Below are 15,559 nucleotides of genomic sequence, written 5' to 3'. Positions count from 1 at the left end.
CACCTGTCGAAAAGTCGTGATCGTGAATTTGGAAAAAAAGAATCAATTGTTGTCCAGGGAGAACCCAAAAAGCCAATGACCTCCCCCAAAACACAAATATGCAATCGTTTTCAACTAGACATGCTGGGAACGTTGGCTAGTCGTCAATAATCAAGAAACGGCTGATAAGTGGCAAATGGCAGACGATTTCGAAGAACAAATGGGGAATCCTGGACGTGACTTGTCGAGCCGAGTTTGACTGCCGAACAATATCAGCAGAAAAGTCTTTCGAACCTGTTTCGGCCAAACGTTAATGGAACGTACGTGATGGAATCATAATGGAGCGCCAAGGCACCACCAGACTGTAGGAAACAAAGCCACAAGATGATGCTAATAACAATCATTCGCCGAAAATCCTGTTACCAGAAGCGGATGCTTATTTAGCCTTCCCAATGCCATCAGGTCACGAGTATCGCGACTCAAAAAGGATTCACCTTTTCTCAAATTTTTATGCAACGCAATAACCGAAATAACCACACATTTATCAAACGGGCCAAGATCCGATGCGGTCCCCTGGAAAAGCCCAGCGTGCACGGTCATGAAAGAATGAAAAATGACGCTTACCTTCACGCATATTGAAACTAACGATGAATGGTTTGTTTGCGAAGCGACCCAAAAAATAAAATAAAATGAAATAACGAGGATGCGCACGCGAATGGGAAAACGAGACCTTTTTTTCTTACTGCGAAAAAACAAACAAATTATGCACGGTCGACTTGTGGAAAATCTTACGTAAAAGGCATCCGAGCATGACAATCCCATTTTGAAAAAGAGAAACACCTCCCTCGGCCTCTCGGGTTTCCTTGATCGACTGATGCGCACATCACACAGATGGGGCAGTGTTATTTTGGCTGGAGCTGATCCAATCCGATAATATCGTTAAAACAAAAAACTTAACCTTTCAGAGATTGTGCAGTGAGAGAGAGAGAGACTATCGGGGTGTACAGTTAGCGGGTCATGGACCTCAGTGACCTCGTCGGTCGTTCCTGGTAAAAAAAAAATGAAAAACAAATGTCAAAAAATGAAACAAAAACAAACGGGATAAAAAAAAATAAGGAGCAACCTCCTCCTCCAGAGAAAACAAAAATGATAAAAGCTGCAATCATCTTGGAAATGAAACCGGGCCCATTTGACTGCATTTAAGATAAACCCTAGCGGCATGACCGTCTATGTAAACTTGCAAGCTTTGGAGGAGCCCATGGGCAGAATCATGTCAATCGTCGACTATGAAACATTGACTGAGTGTAAATGCACGAATATTAACCAACACGCCCTTATTATAAAGCTGCATTATGCACACCTATAGAACAAAAAACAATTCATTTTGTTGAGTCGATATTATGCAGCAATCGTTATCACGCGCTGTTTTTTCCCCCACATAAAAAGCAATTCATGCAAGCATGATATACCCTTGAGAAATGGGATGATGAAACTGATTGATCCAATCGGCTCGTTTTCTACTTGACGTGACATTCTGATAAGAGCAGAGGATTAACCACAAGAACCAGTCATTGCGTCCGGTCAAAAAATAAAATTTCTTTTCTTTTTCGAAACCATTGCCAAGGACAAACACACAGATAGGTATCGCTTGCCGCTAATGACTTGAAAAGAGAGGTGTGTGACGGCATCCGATGGACATGTTAAAAGACTTCCCCCCTATAGCCGCTGCTGCTGCCTCCTGCTGATCCGCCAGTGACGGCTACGAAACTCCACCTAGGAAAGATATAGCTAGATATAGATGCGTACGAGAATTATTTAATCTCCAGCCCTCGCCTTGGAAAAAAGTACTATCCCCCTCGCCAAGTTGGATATAGCCCCATGATAAAAACAAAAAAACCCTACGCCCATTAACGGCCGACGTCGTACATCACTTTGAATGTTTTTTTTTCTTCTTTTTTTCTTCTTTACTAAGCAAAAAATCGTTAACATAAAAAGAGATTAATGTGTGTGTGTGTGTACACGGACGAAAGAAAGATGTCTTGAATCGAATACCTAAATCATCATTATTATAATGGGTTTTTGTGTTTCAATTCTCTGTAGAATTGCGAGAGAAGGGGGGAAATCCGCTAACTTTGGTTTCTACACCCGCAAAGTGGCTGCTCACTCGCGCTCTATAGCCACACAACGGTGGATTCAGGTAGTCCACGCCCATCCTCGCCATCAGACTCTCTCTCTCTATATACACTCTTTTCTCCGGGCCTTTTTTTTTATTATTTTTTTCTTCCTTCCTTCTTCTATTTTAACGAAAAAAAGAAGATGTTAAAAAAGAACTTGACCGTCTGCCTGTGGGATGTGAGACTTCAGTCGCTGGCCAACCGTCCTTCGCGTTGCTCGATTTTGGCCTTTGAACACACTCTTGTGTGCAGCAGCCGCTCCAATCGAAAGAAGAGGACCGCTGACTTTGAATTGAGTTTTCTTCCGTTGATCCAGGGAAAGTGGGAGTCTGAAGTAAAATATAGTACGGAGGGAATTTCCAAATTGGAAGCTACCTAGCAGCTTTTTTTTATTCGCGATAGAGTTGGGGAGGTGATGACGTGTTGGCTTCTCTTCTAGTCTCCGCGAAGAAAAGACAAAAACATGACGGTAAGTCCTTTTAGCAACCCCATCCAGTTATCACTCCCATCCATCTTCACTTTGCTCACCACGCCGCCTGATATCGTTCGGACCACCCGCTACTATTTCAAATGAAATAGAGAAAAAAACGACGCAATTGAATATGCAATGGCACGTGACTCATAACCGAATCTGAATTGCCTCACACATAGACATCTCTAAAGGGAATTATTTTCGAGAAAAAATAAAAGGGCTGTAGTACGGTAGCCTTTATTTGCATATTGCCTTTCTTGTCTCTTCTCTCCTTGGCGAACCGGCTATTGACCTTGTTGTTGTCGACTATGGCTAGATATTTCTTTTTAAGTGCCGACATAATTCAACGTGCCCAGTCCCAACGAAATCAACGCCATTCTCAAGGAGCCAACAAGACACAGATCCGCCTCATTTTAACGATGCACTGGCCAAGTCAAAATTGGTCTATAATACACACTAATCCTCGTCTATAAGAAGAAGCAGATTGTACCTGTACAAAATCGAGACCTTGGCCTTGACGGGTTTGCAACAACCACACACTAACACTGGTTAGATCAGCTCACGCTAGCGGCTCCGTGGGTGGGGCAATGCTAATTTTCAAGGGTCCTGTTTCCCCCCTATCTTTAATTTGAAATCGTCTAAAATTTTCACGACTTGAAAAAAATGTACAAATTTCAAATGTCAAACAAGCCTGGCACAAAGAAAAAAGAAGAAATGAAGAAGTCTACAATAAAAATGGTTATCCTCTCGTCATTTTTACAACATGAAGTTTTGACGAACGACCTTGATACAAACCAAAGGAAATAAGAAAAGAGATCTAATCGGTTGCATCAAACTAACGCTCCTCTCTTTTCTTTTGGCAGCGCTGCAGAGACTCGACTTTGATGCTGATTGTTATGCTGGTTGCGTGCTCACTGGCCGGCCCTCTGCCAAAGCCGGTGCCATTCCCGCAGACCTCCTCCCTTTCCTTTCTGCAAAAGTCGAGTAAGTCATATACTTAGTATATACTTCTAAGCTATAAGTGTATGTTAATGACGAATATTTCACCATCCATTTCGATGCGCAAAAACAAGTCGTCGACTACGATCGCAACGTACAGCTCAGTTTGAAACAAGCAGACCCGGAGGTTAGCCCCGGGATGTGGGAGGGAGATATCGCCGGATTGTCGCCCGATGTGATTATATAACATTTTTTTTTCTTACAATGTACGAAAACAAGTTCAAGCGATATTAAAAAAAAAAAAAATTTCTTTTTGAAATTTTTTTTTAATGGCTGCGCACATTTTAGACGTACTACACTTGGCGTTTAGGACTCAAGTTTGATGTCTTTCCCGAACGACGATGGAAGAATGCAACAGTGCCTTATCACATAAGCCACAAATACAGTAAGAGCTCGAGAGATTTTTCAGTTGCGATTAGAAAAGAAAAGCGCATAGTTGGTCTTGTCCAGGATTCTCAAGTTAGATGAGAATCCGTAGAAAAATTCCTTTTAAATGTCTAACACACAACCTTTTTTCCCCCATAGACCCGGTCGACCGAGAAACCATACAAACAGCCTTGTACACCCTTGGATTGATGACCTGCATCGATTTCGTCCCATACGACGGCGAGGTGGAGGACTACTTGCTTATTTGGCCTGTCGAGGAACCAGCCGGGTAACGACCGCTTCTCACGATAAGAACAATTCCACTTTTAGTTCATGAAAAGAAAGAAAAAAAAAGGCCTTTGCCACCGAGCTGAGGGAAATATTTGTACTCATTCAAATTCTGGTTGGCTTCTGTCTATACAGTTGCTGGTCGTTCATCGGTCGTACGGGTGGGCAGCAGGTCCTGTCGCTTCAGCCTCCAGATAGTCAAGGTATGGCCACACCGACACAAAAGAAAAAAAAAAAAAAAAAAAACGGGTTTACCTCTAATCCGGACCCCAGCAACTAACAAGTTCTAAAAACGTTATCAAACATAACAGGTCCCAAGTGTCTGGGAGGGCCGGGAAAAGCTATTCACGAAATGCTCCACGCCTTGGGTATTTTTCACGAGCAATCACGAGCAGACCGAGATGACTACGTCACTTTGAATCAAGAAAATGTCGTTAAACGTGAGCCAATTTTGAACCGAAATTTCTCAAATTTTTTATGATCTATTTTCATTCCCTTCTTCTATTCAGCATTTTTGCATAATTTTGCCAAGCAGAGTTTGCTTAACACGACCTACGATTTCGAGTACGACTACACGTCCATTATGCACTACGGGACCCATTTCTTCAGGTAACTAGCCTTTCAAAATGAATTTAAAATGGAATATAAAGTGAAGAGATTTTATGTTCCATGTTCAAAATTAAGTGCGGGAAGAGACAAGCCAACGTTGGTGCCGAAGCGTCGTGATGCCAAGATCGGCCAGCGCGACGGATTGAGCCGGACGGATTGCTACAAAGTGAATAAGCTTTACGGTTGCTTCGAAATTTCACCTTACGAGAAGCTCAAGTACGAGTCTTTCTGTGACATACTCGGCCTTTGAGCTCGCAAACGATTTGCGGCCACTTCACCCTTTGATCGAACAAAAAAAAAATGTTTTAACAATATAAATTATGTCGTGCGTCGTGCCAACATACTTCTATCCTCTCATCAAATCTACCACTATTTCATCGTTTGTTGTGCTATAAAATCGCTATAAGTTTGTTTTCCAAAACCAAGAGACAAATCAGACGAGTTGAAGCGCGACACATACTCTATTCCAGGATGGAAAAAAGTTTTCTTTCACAGAATACAAGAGCCGGAAACGATCTAAAATCGAGTGGGACGATCATAATATTCAGGAAAAAAAAAACTACAAGACGAACGGTCGGGAAACGACTAGAGATTAAACGCAAAAAATCAACTAGTAGATATAAATTCTCGGTAGAACGGGAATAAGGAATGCTATAGCGTGATATATCAGATCGACATCAAATACACACAACTATAATTTTCTTAAATAGATGTGAAGTATATTAGGGAATAGAGAAAAATTTGCCGACCGTGAATGTTGCGAATTTGGATGCTCTTTATTTGAATTTCTTGTCCTTGCTCTCCTCATAGCTGGGCGGGGCATCGTTGGACTAGAAAAACAAATAAAATGTTTAGTTTTCATGTCAGTGAAGGAACCTTTTAAATGGAATCTTACATATGCTGGAGGAACGTAAGCATAATGAGTATTGGGATCGTAGTAGGCAGTTCCGCTTGCGGCAGCTTCGGCAGCCTTGGCATCTATACAAAAATTGCATTTTATTTGAAACAAACAAAAACAAATCCTTTGAGTTTTTTACCATTTGAAGATGGTGCGTATCCATTATTAGCATTTCCAGGATAAATTCCAGGGTATGGAGGAGGCATGTCAGTCATGAAAACTGAATTTGCTATAAATAAATTTTAAACTATGAATTTCAATTTGAGTTCTAAGAAGGAATAGATATAAACCAACCTGGAGGAGCATTGGGAAATGCATTCGTGGGTGGAGGCACCCATCCATAATAACCACCATTAGGAGTAGAATAGGCTGGTGGTGGAGCGTTATGCCATGGTCCAGATGGTGGCTGATAGGCAGGTGGTTCATCAGAATATTGATGATTACGCTTGGCTGAAAATACAAAACCTCTCTGTTAAAAAACATACAACAAAATACAAAGAACTAGAGAAAATGAAACATACTTATACTTGCAGCTTGCAACATAGCTTGTCCATATTCAATGGCTCCACCATGTTTGAAGTGGAGCTTGAACTTGACTTCTCCAACCCATCCACCATTTGGCTGGGCACGAACTTTTCCTTTAATGTAGTTTGCTCCAAACATGGGTTGTTCCAGTTCAACCTAATATCAAGTTGTCATGACTATTTGAATATTCGAGTGCTAATGAGAAAAATGAACTTGCATCTTTCATGGTGCAAAACGGAAAGCTGAAGCTTTGAAGAGGATCTTTTGTTGTCGAACTGTTAAAGATCATCCTGTGAGTAGTCAAGTAGAGCCTGCCTGCTTTATCACCCTTAAACTCTGGTCTATCTTGCCCGCTGAACTCCATCACGACGTTGTCGCAATACAACAGAATACTGAAATATAAGTTGTCAAAGGTAAATGCGAATTCGATTTTCTCGTTAGTTATTTGATGTCTCTACAACTCACCATTCTCCAGCATAAATCAGCACACCGTTATTTGCGTGAGCAGTATTGAGAGACATTCTTCGATTTCGTATTTTACCAGTTACCAGAATAGAGGATGCACGACAATGACACGACGTTTCAATGTTATGAGTGTTTTCGAGAATATGACGAAATCGGATAGGTCACGATAAAACAGATGCCATCTAGCGGACATTATTGTAACATTTGCTTTAAAGTTGAAGCCGCCTAAATTCGAAAATCGGAAGAATTGGAGATGAAGGTAGACAAGTTTATCTTCTAAAACAAAATAAATAAATAAGATAAGAATAGTAGATTATTTAAAGCTTCATTCATAATCCCTCCCAGATTCAAATTATAAAGTACGAAGTTACCATCTGCCATCTTACCAATTTGGATCTTTATTTTTAAGCAGACATGTAGGCTACTTCAGAAAATCATTGAAACCGTAATAAAATTCAATCAACAATAAATTTATCTGTCAACTTGGTAGACTTATATTACACCAAAGAGCTTGTACTATGCTTGGAGAAATAGATGTTTCTGGAATTGAGATTCAGCTGTCTAATACTCCATGCTCTTACTACTTTTCATGAAAAGTGTCTTCAACGACAAGAGACGCTTAAATGAATCCCGGTTAACGATTTCAGGGTTATCTGGAATGAAGGAATCGGAGCCGTTGCGTTGGGTGATTGCTCGAATTTAAATCGCCGGAGAAGATTCGATAACACGATCTTGCTTCCAACATTGCAAATCTTTGACCTACAAACACAAAAGTAATGCAAAGGCGGCATTTGGCAAAATCATTATAAAATACGTATAATTTAGAAATTAAAATACCGATACAGTTGCGAGGTCCAGCACTAAATGGTATGTAAGCGTACGGATGTCGGCCAACGGCCTGGTCAAGCAAGAAACGCTCTGGCTTGAAAACTAAAGGGTCTGGGAAACATTTGGAATTTTTATGCGTAGTTAAAGCTAGACATCCCACCGAACAACCGGCAGGTATCAAATAATTCCCTATAGAAGGACAAAAAGATTATACTTCTATATTAGCAAGTGATGCGGATTAGAAAACGTGTAACGTCACCGATTCGAATATCTTCTTGGACATGTCTTTCAAATCCAGCTATGCTGGGGTACATCCGCAATGTTTCCTTGATGCAACATTCAAGATACTTCAAATTGGGAATATCCTCTTGAGTGCATTCGCTTTCCGACTTCCCAAAGACATCTTGTAATTCGTTGTACGCTTTTTCCTGATTGTGGCATACACGGTGTCATGTGAAATTCCCGATATAAATACCGGATGAAAATTTGATTGCTAGGGATATTATACATTATAGTATAATAGCGTCAATTGTTTTTTACCTGGCATTCTGGGTTCACTGCCATTAAGTAGAGAAACCATCCCATCATTGAGGCCGACGTGTCGTGACCCTTATTAAACATCAGAAACTTTTGTTTGCGCTTCAATCAATAATTACTTTTACTGGGAAATAGTACCTCAAACATGAAAGTGTCAATTTCGTCTTGAATGTCCTGATTGGAGAGAACTTGGCCGTCATCGGAAGCTGTAATCAGTAAATCGAGCAGTGCTAGCTGGTTTCCTGTTAGATACAATTTGTGTTTGGTCATAAGTTATTGTTTTGAACACGCTGTAATCTGTACTGGTTTCAAATTCTGTCGGGTTAGTTTCCAGCAAGTGCTTTCTTGAATTTAAGATTTCCCGTCTTCTGTGGATCACCTTAAAAATGAAACCATGCAACTTATTTTCTCAAAAGAACTAGAGGATATATCTAATGATTAATACTATTACTTCTTTAGTAAAGCCATGAAGAGTTTTCAACAGTCGATTGTGTTCTCGTCCCAGGGGAGAAAGTGAGAATATTGTGGGATTTCTTAACCACGGCTGTAGAAACTGTTCGACCATTAGTTGTCCCATTCTGAAAATGTAAATATATTATACAGATTTAAAAAATAATAATAATAATTAGAATTAAAAAATAATAATAATAAAAATGTTTCATACGTCAATTTTGCATTTAATTAGAGATTTCAGTTATTTACCTGTAAACTGCCGTTACGTAATCAGAAATTTCTGTTTGTGCGTTTATTTTCGTCCCCATCGCAGCTTCTATATATTTCATGAAAATTTGACGAACAAAAAATCAACAATTATTCTTCTGGTTACGACCTGATTACACGACAGAGAACTGAAATATTTTTTTTCACCGCATATCATGTCCAATGAACATCTTGAAATATATGGGTCAACGTCTATCTCTCCCTTTCCATCTGTGGAGGATTGGCAGATTTCCTCGAAAATCCCACAGAGGACGAGGCTTTGCTCGTTGAAAACTTTGACAAAGTTGTTCAAAATTGAAAAATGAAATGCCGGCGTTAATAATTTACGTCGTGATCTCCACAGTTCCCCTATAATACATAAATACAATTTTAAATTTATACGTCTGATAAAACAACAACGCAGATAGTATCAAACTATCCATCCGTTTCCACGTTTTGCTTACCGGAACTTACAAGAAGTCCTTGGCCTAACCAAGGAATCAACTGTTTGTATGGTTTACCTTTTTCAATGATTTTCTGACTAGTTAAAATTTCCTGTACAATCGCGATTGGTTAATTTACAGGCAAAGCGCTAAGTGTTGATTATTTGTACCTCCAGCAGTTCAGGGGACGATGTAAAAATGTGGCAGTTTGGACCAAGAAAAACTCGATAAATGTCGCCATATTTCCGGGGCCATTTCTCATGAAATATACGAAGTAAATCTGTAACCGCGTATCAACACATTTCACAAAACATTATTAGATAAGCCACTTTTTATAACACGTCTTATAAATTGTCCTTATAATAAATAATAGAGAAAATATCATAAAGTGTCAAGTTAGTTGTCTTACCATCCAGTCCTCCAGAAAACTCAAACAGATTTCCAAATATGGGAAGGTAAGATCTGGGGCCAGGAATTTGATTGACGAGTCGATGGAAAGGGGAAGTACGAATGTACACCCACCATCCTGTGATGATAGCAAGGATCAATCCTACAGTATAGAAGACTGTAACGAGACAGTACTGCAATACGTTCAACATGGCCTGCGATGAACAATCGTACACACAAGACTGGAAGCTGTGAAAGCTGCGCAGAAACTGTACAGGCTGCGTTTTTTTGTAATGTTAACGTAGGCTAATGTAAAAATAAATTTAGCCGGTCGTCAAACGAGTTTCAAATCTAAACCGGAGCGATGCTGGAGTAGCTACCCAATAAAAATAAAAATCCGGTTTGAAAGAACAACAAATATAAAAGTTTAGATGCTCAAGGGTTTTTCGAGTTCAACATCAACAAACTTGCTCTGTTTTCACGGAATGAGCCAAAGAATATAGCCTAATTGTGCTGCTAAAATAAAACAATATTTCAAAATTAAATTGGTGTGACTGTCGTAATAAAGAAAATAACGTGTTATCATGTAATAGGCCTACTAATGGCAATGCATTGAATTGGAAATCCATAATAATTGAATTTGAAATTAATATCATACGGACGTAGAAAGTAGTAGCCATCTAGCGAAAAGCTGGAACTTCCATTAAAATGAAATTTAGAAAATATTTTCTCCTCCGATGATGGTGCGCGAAGCAATAAGAGGTCACATTAAATCGGATTTTTGGCGATGCGGTAATTTTTCTTGTCCTATCTAATAAATAGTCTGGCGTGAAAAAAAAATTACGGTTTTACTTCTCCAGCCAGATCTACCTGCTTACTAAGAAATTAATATAGACCTATAGGAGATAAATAGCGTAATAAGAATATTTTTGTGCAGAAAAAAAAATACAAATAAATAAATTAGAAACTGAAATTCTAAATCCAATCGCAATCGGTGTGACTGTTTCAAAAGAAATGTTGCATCCGAGTAGCCTAAGACTTGAGTGGTGGAGGGAAAAGCCATATAATTTGAAATTACGTCGTCTAAACTCGAAATTCGAGGAAAATGTATTACATAATATCTATTAAAGAGTGACGATCCATAGACTGTCGCAATGATCATTTGAAATTAATATAAAACACCTTGGTTGGGTGATTTACGATTTCTTCATCTCCTTCTGGCTTGAGTGGCTTATTCTGTGCTTACACAAATTTTTCCTTGCGATAGGCTATGTTATTCAGGTTGCAAACGCATCCTAGCTAATAACGCTATTTTTATGGAAAACAAAAAATATTTAATATTTAGTCCATATAATATACACGTATGTGTAATGCTATCTCTTTTTATATAATCCAGCTCGATATTCAGGATTCGGGATTTGTCGTTTCCCAGATAGCCCATCAAATGATATTTACACAATGTGCTTCAAGTTCCTATGAATAGTTGGTTAATTAAAAAATGTGTAGCTTTTAATTTTGGTTCTGCAGAGTGCGTCTTTTGACGAAAACTCATTGGAAACACCGTGAAAATGGCATTCTCTCACTCCATACCAGCAAACTGCATGCGTAGATAGCCTACTATTATCACACATCATACCTACAATTATTTTTCCCGCGCGTCATACCATATTTTTCCATCTATCGTTAATAACAATTATCCACTATCATGTCAATGCGAAGTCTGAAATTCTGACAGGTCATATGACTTGGGACGAATATCAAAACACTATGAAAATGATATCGTGTGCTGCCTGGGTTGTGACTTTGATCAAGCTACGTATTAGGTATATTAGCCATGAAAACCCAAAGCTTATCTTTCTAAAAAAAATTTAGTTGACCACCGACTATTCTCTGAAGTATACGTGGCTTACCTGCAATTGTAACTGCGTCTGCAGCGGTCTGCAGACACCACAAGCTGATGCCTCTCCCCTGGCAGCTTTGCTTGTAGTTTACCTGCAAACAGCAAGTGAATTTCGTCCTATACCGAAGGCAGCTGATTCGTTAACAAAGATGGGATGGAAAAGTTCTATAGCCATTCATTTAGGATTTTGGCTCTACTTAGTGGGAGGAGGATTGATTTACTATTACATTGAAAATCCTATGTACCATCTTCCACCGGTGGAAAAACGTAAAGCAAACGCGCGAAATGTTTTATAATTCGAATTTCTTACCGTACATTCCTGGTTTCATATTGAATACAGCCTAATGATAAATTAAAGATTCTTCAAAGATGTTTTCTGTATTATACAATTTTAGTATATTCATTTGCATTTCGCATTCATCCTATTTTTATGCGCGCAAATTTCTTCAAGACTAAAACTCACTTTCTTTAACATTTACAGCGATGACAATAAACGCCACTTTCTGCCAAGATTTGATGAATTCAGGTAAATGCTTATTAGTCTTTTTCAGAGACACCCAATGCCAATAGTCCATACAAATTTTGACGATTTAATTAATATAATTTAATTTCAGTTGAATATTCCGTAACACTCAGTGCAGGCGACGTGAAAGCTGAAAACAACTGTTTCGAAAAATGGTTCGAGGTGGTTAGAGAATCTTGCAACAACCTGACTTTGAAGTTGGAAAATGCTACCGATATAAACGGAACTGGAGACCCTCCCTGGGAGTTTTCAAGTGCCCTGTTTCTGTGCATGACCATTCTCACCACTATCGGTAATTAGCCCTATACAGTTGATTAATTATTCTCTAACGATATAATTGTCGAATTCATGTATATAGCTTATAACAGAAAGGCTATAGGCCTACATGTTAAGTATTTATTTAATAGCGCAGCTTGTTGCGTTAGTCTGGTGGGGTGCAGTTATTTTCCTCCATCACAGAAACCTATTAACATCATAACTAAAGCAGATAAAGGACATACTAGCTGTAAACAATGTGGGCTACTGCATGTGACCTAAATGTGATTTCTTTGTAAAAGCCGCATGCCAATAGTTGCGAATCTTTAATCGACATTGCTTCTTAATAATCCGAAGTTGTCTTCACAGAATCTATATTACGTTTTCCTGTTGAATTTTGGCCGTCGTTGAATTATTAATGTAAAAATATACTGAATCTGACTGCGTTATTTCCTTTCTCAATAATCCGACTCTTATCCTACTCACACCCGCGCGCAAGCTTATATAAGTATTGAATAATATTTCAAAATTTATTTGAAGCTCACCGTTTCTAGTAGGTTCCGCCTAGAATAACTGCTGTTTAAGCAATCTATTGACATGGGTGCAGAAAGGGGTTCAAATCGGCTTTTGGACAGTCTTTCCTAGTGTAGCTCATATTCTTCGTCTATAAATGTGTATGTGTGCATGTTTTATATTGCGCTTTTTTATCAAAATGTATTTCTTAATTTGCTGACAATTCAAAATTTTCAATTTTTAGGTTACGGAGCTTACAGGTATTCATCACACTTTCAAAGAATTATCCTTAAATTCAAACGAAATCATATTAAAAACCATTCAGTCCCAAAAGCAATTGGGGGAAGGTATTTTGCATATTTTACGGCTTTGTCGGAATCCCGATATGCGGAGTAGTCCTCGCTTCGACTAGCGACTATTTCAGCAACATATTTCTGTACTTGTACGAACGCCGACAGAAAAAGCAGAAAAACGACAATAAGCAACGCAGTATTTTTATAGCAGCCATCATCTTTCTTATTCCCGGATTGGCTGTCTTCATCTTCTTTCCAGCCGCATTATTCGTTGTCATTGAAGTATTTTTTTTTAAGCCATAAGAAAAAATGTACCGTGTTCAATTGATTACCGTCGTTTCCATCAAAGGGCTGGTCTTACTTGGATGCAACATATTTTTGCTTTATAACACTCACAACTGTGGGATTTGGAGACATTATTGCAGGTGAGGCACAAACATTGTTTTGAGAATTTCAAGAATTGATGTTACCTATTGAGTATTCATTTGATTTTTATTAGCTCAGCAAACGAATAGCAAGCTGTTGTGGCTGTACCGAATTTCTTGGATTATCTGGGTTACGCTGGGCATTGCGTATTGGGCGATTGTCATCAATTTCATCACCAAGGCTTTAAAGGTAATAAGATTATTGCTTATAAAGGCGATAGCTGAGATACTATACTTTTGGACTCATGAAATGCTTTTTGTTGATCAGTCAAAAAAATTAAGGGAAAAATGGACAAAAACGAGCAACGCACTCTCGGCACAAGCGCAAGAAATACGGCGAGTAGTTATCCGTCTTCCTCGCACACTTTCGAGCAGTACACTGAAATCTGTTGGACAAAACGACAGTCTGTTCACTGCTCTCAAAACCAAAGTAGGTCTATTGGAACCTATAAATAATCATTAGTGCTGAGTTATTACCTGCAAGAAATGTAATCTTTCTTTTTGTCCCCCTTCAGTCTGCATTTGACTTCGCTTTACATTTCACGGATTCCTTGGGGAAATCATTGACTGAACCTGAACGTATTAAGTGTCTTGCCGATATCGTCTCGGCTTTCGAAACCGCTCCCGCTGCTGAAATGGGATCAGAGCTAAAACAACGACAATCAGTTGCGGATCCACCTACCCCTGATTTAACTAAACGTAAGCAACTTTCCTTGGCTGCCGATATTGCGGCGGCCCTAAAATCCTTTCCTGGAAGCGAATCAGACGAACAACTACACCACCAACAATTTATGGATCAACATTCCCCCATTTTAGCTGAACGGAAGAGTCTTTCTCTGGCCGATATCGCCAAAGCTTTCAGATCCGCTTCTGGCTACGGACTAGACCAACACCAACAAGATCTGGTTATGAGTCCGTCAACCCCCGTTTTAGATGGACTTAGGAGCCTTTCTCTTATCAATCTCATACCGTCACAATCAGAAATGAATCCAACTACCCCCAGTTTGCCAAAACGCAAGTTTTATTCTCCTGCCTATTTCGGAACGGCCTTCGAATCCGCTTCCGGATTAGATCCGCACCAACAATCCGATGCCGTTCAGCCCCCCGCTGAACACGATGAGGTTCAAACCTCAACACAAAATGATGGGTTGTCTTCTTGGCCATCTTCCTTTAACGCCCCGCCTACCATTAGGGTTACAGATTCAAGAAATAACGATGATAATGTGTCCATCCCCATTTTCTATTTTTCTTTAAATCCTCTTCTTCGGGGACTTCTCATTGAAGCGTTACTGATCCTGAATGAAGCTGAAACTAACGGAACAATTCTGGATAAGAATTGATATACCAGCACACCAACTCTCATTTATCTTTAACTACAGTAATAATAGCATTATAGCTTTAATCTATTAAATACGGAAAGTCATGGAATGATGAGAATATGACGGAATCGGATAGCCGGTTAAGTCACGATGAGCCATCTAGCGGACATGATTATAACATTTACTTTAAAGTTGTGAAGCCGCTTCAATTCGAAAAATCTGAACAACACTGGAGCGGTGTAATCCGGGCAGAAACTGGACACGCTACTTTGATTGATGTTAACGGGATGTAAGAATAAATTCAGAAAGTCATCCAACAAGTTCATAATATATAAACTGGCACATTCCGCAATAATAATTTGAAACAAATATATAAATAATCTTGGTTGAGAAATTTCTAGCTATTTCTTTAAACTATTTGCTCTATTTTCGGAATACAAGGTTTTCCTAATGAATAACACTCAACTTTTATCCATCGAAAATAAGAAACGAAAATATTCAGTCCGGACACGTATTGATATGCGACTAGGACACTTCCAACTAATCTGGTTGGCATTCGGGATATGTCGTTTGTGATGAAAGCCACTTTTCTATGAAACGCAAAGCTGATATTTTCAGTCAACCACCGACACTTCTCTGAAGCCTACGTGGCTTGCCTGCAT

General features: G+C 39.2%; 4 protein-coding genes across 7 annotated transcripts; 2 read left to right on the top strand and 2 right to left on the bottom strand.

The window, feature by feature from the left end:
* Positions 1-693: 693 nt before the first annotated feature.
* LOC124197877 (WW domain-binding protein 2-like) lies at positions 694-6,948 on the bottom strand. 3 transcript variants are annotated; one of them, XM_046593439.1, is made up of 8 exons: positions 6,776-6,932; positions 6,528-6,702; positions 6,307-6,466; positions 6,080-6,235; positions 5,925-6,014; positions 5,783-5,865; positions 5,637-5,717; positions 694-1,025 (listed from the first exon to the last, which is right to left on the bottom strand). In XM_046593439.1, the coding sequence occupies exons 1-7, from the start codon at positions 6,829-6,831 to the stop codon at positions 5,664-5,666; spliced, it is 774 nt and encodes a 257-aa protein (XP_046449395.1). In that variant the 5' UTR covers positions 6,832-6,932; the 3' UTR covers positions 694-1,025; positions 5,637-5,663. The 3 variants fall into 3 exon arrangements, with proteins under 3 accessions (XP_046449395.1, XP_046449398.1, XP_046449396.1); XM_046593442.1 differs by lacking the exon at positions 694-1,025 and adding an exon at positions 1,556-1,752; XM_046593440.1 differs by lacking the exon at positions 694-1,025 and having other exon boundaries at positions 5,330-5,717; positions 6,776-6,948.
* LOC124197876 (hatching enzyme 1.2-like) lies at positions 2,285-5,359 on the top strand. Of its 2 annotated transcripts, XM_046593438.1 has the most exons (10): positions 2,285-2,487; positions 2,556-2,622; positions 3,489-3,609; positions 3,699-3,799; positions 3,913-4,009; positions 4,150-4,279; positions 4,414-4,481; positions 4,590-4,718; positions 4,788-4,887; positions 4,963-5,359. In XM_046593438.1, the coding sequence occupies exons 2-10, from the start codon at positions 2,617-2,619 to the stop codon at positions 5,135-5,137; spliced, it is 927 nt and encodes a 308-aa protein (XP_046449394.1). In that variant the 5' UTR covers positions 2,285-2,487; positions 2,556-2,616; the 3' UTR covers positions 5,138-5,359. The 2 variants fall into 2 exon arrangements, with proteins under 2 accessions (XP_046449394.1, XP_046449393.1); XM_046593437.1 differs by having other exon boundaries at positions 2,285-2,622.
* A 281-nt stretch (positions 6,949-7,229) lies between the features above and the next one.
* Positions 7,230-10,325, bottom strand: LOC124197873 (cytochrome P450 4C1-like). Its single transcript, XM_046593429.1, is given in 13 exon segments — positions 7,230-7,511; positions 7,514-7,534; positions 7,613-7,792; positions 7,863-8,031; positions 8,144-8,212; positions 8,279-8,382; positions 8,444-8,519; positions 8,592-8,718; positions 8,843-8,909; positions 9,008-9,208; positions 9,304-9,394; positions 9,453-9,562; positions 9,692-10,325. Coding segments are annotated over 13 exon segments (1,539 nt in total). The 5' UTR covers positions 9,882-10,325; the 3' UTR covers positions 7,230-7,377.
* A 1,230-nt stretch (positions 10,326-11,555) lies between these two features.
* On the top strand, positions 11,556-15,255 carry LOC124197870 (open rectifier potassium channel protein 1-like). The gene is made up of 9 exons (XM_046593426.1): positions 11,556-11,836; positions 12,051-12,095; positions 12,184-12,384; positions 13,105-13,120; positions 13,186-13,435; positions 13,503-13,578; positions 13,653-13,768; positions 13,847-14,008; positions 14,094-15,255. The coding sequence occupies exons 1-9, from the start codon at positions 11,719-11,721 to the stop codon at positions 14,916-14,918; spliced, it is 1,809 nt and encodes a 602-aa protein (XP_046449382.1). The 5' UTR covers positions 11,556-11,718; the 3' UTR covers positions 14,919-15,255.
* Positions 15,256-15,559: the final 304 nt, after the last annotated feature.

Source organism: Daphnia pulex, chromosome 7 (genome assembly GCF_021134715.1).
Source record: "Daphnia pulex isolate KAP4 chromosome 7, ASM2113471v1".
Taxonomy (NCBI): Eukaryota; Metazoa; Arthropoda; class Branchiopoda; order Diplostraca; family Daphniidae; genus Daphnia; species Daphnia pulex.
This window is presented reverse-complemented; position numbering and strand designations above follow the sequence as displayed.

Bases quoted from the DNA above. Each gene is read 5' to 3' on its own strand.
- LOC124197876 (XM_046593438.1), top strand. The intron at 4,010-4,149 runs GTAAGAGCTCGA...TTTCCCCCATAG, and splicing joins TCACATAAGCCACAAATACA to ACCCGGTCGACCGAGAAACC. The intron at 4,719-4,787 runs GTGAGCCAATTT...TCTTCTATTCAG, and splicing joins TCAAGAAAATGTCGTTAAAC to CATTTTTGCATAATTTTGCC.
- LOC124197877 (XM_046593440.1), bottom strand. From the start codon at position 6,831: ATGTCTCTCAATACTGCTCACGCAAATAACGGTGTGCTGATTTATGCT. The intron at 6,015-6,079 runs GTTGGTTTATAT...ATTTATTTATAG, and splicing joins ATTTCCCAATGCTCCTCCAG to CAAATTCAGTTTTCATGACT. The intron at 5,866-5,924 runs GTAAAAAACTCA...ATTTTTGTATAG, and splicing joins ATACGCACCATCTTCAAATG to ATGCCAAGGCTGCCGAAGCT.
- LOC124197870 (XM_046593426.1), top strand. From the start codon at position 11,719: ATGGGATGGAAAAGTTCTATAGCCATTCATTTAGGATTTTGGCTCTAC. The intron at 11,837-12,050 runs GTAAAGCAAACG...TAACATTTACAG, and splicing joins TCTTCCACCGGTGGAAAAAC to CGATGACAATAAACGCCACT. The intron at 13,579-13,652 runs GTGAGGCACAAA...GATTTTTATTAG, and splicing joins ATTTGGAGACATTATTGCAG to CTCAGCAAACGAATAGCAAG.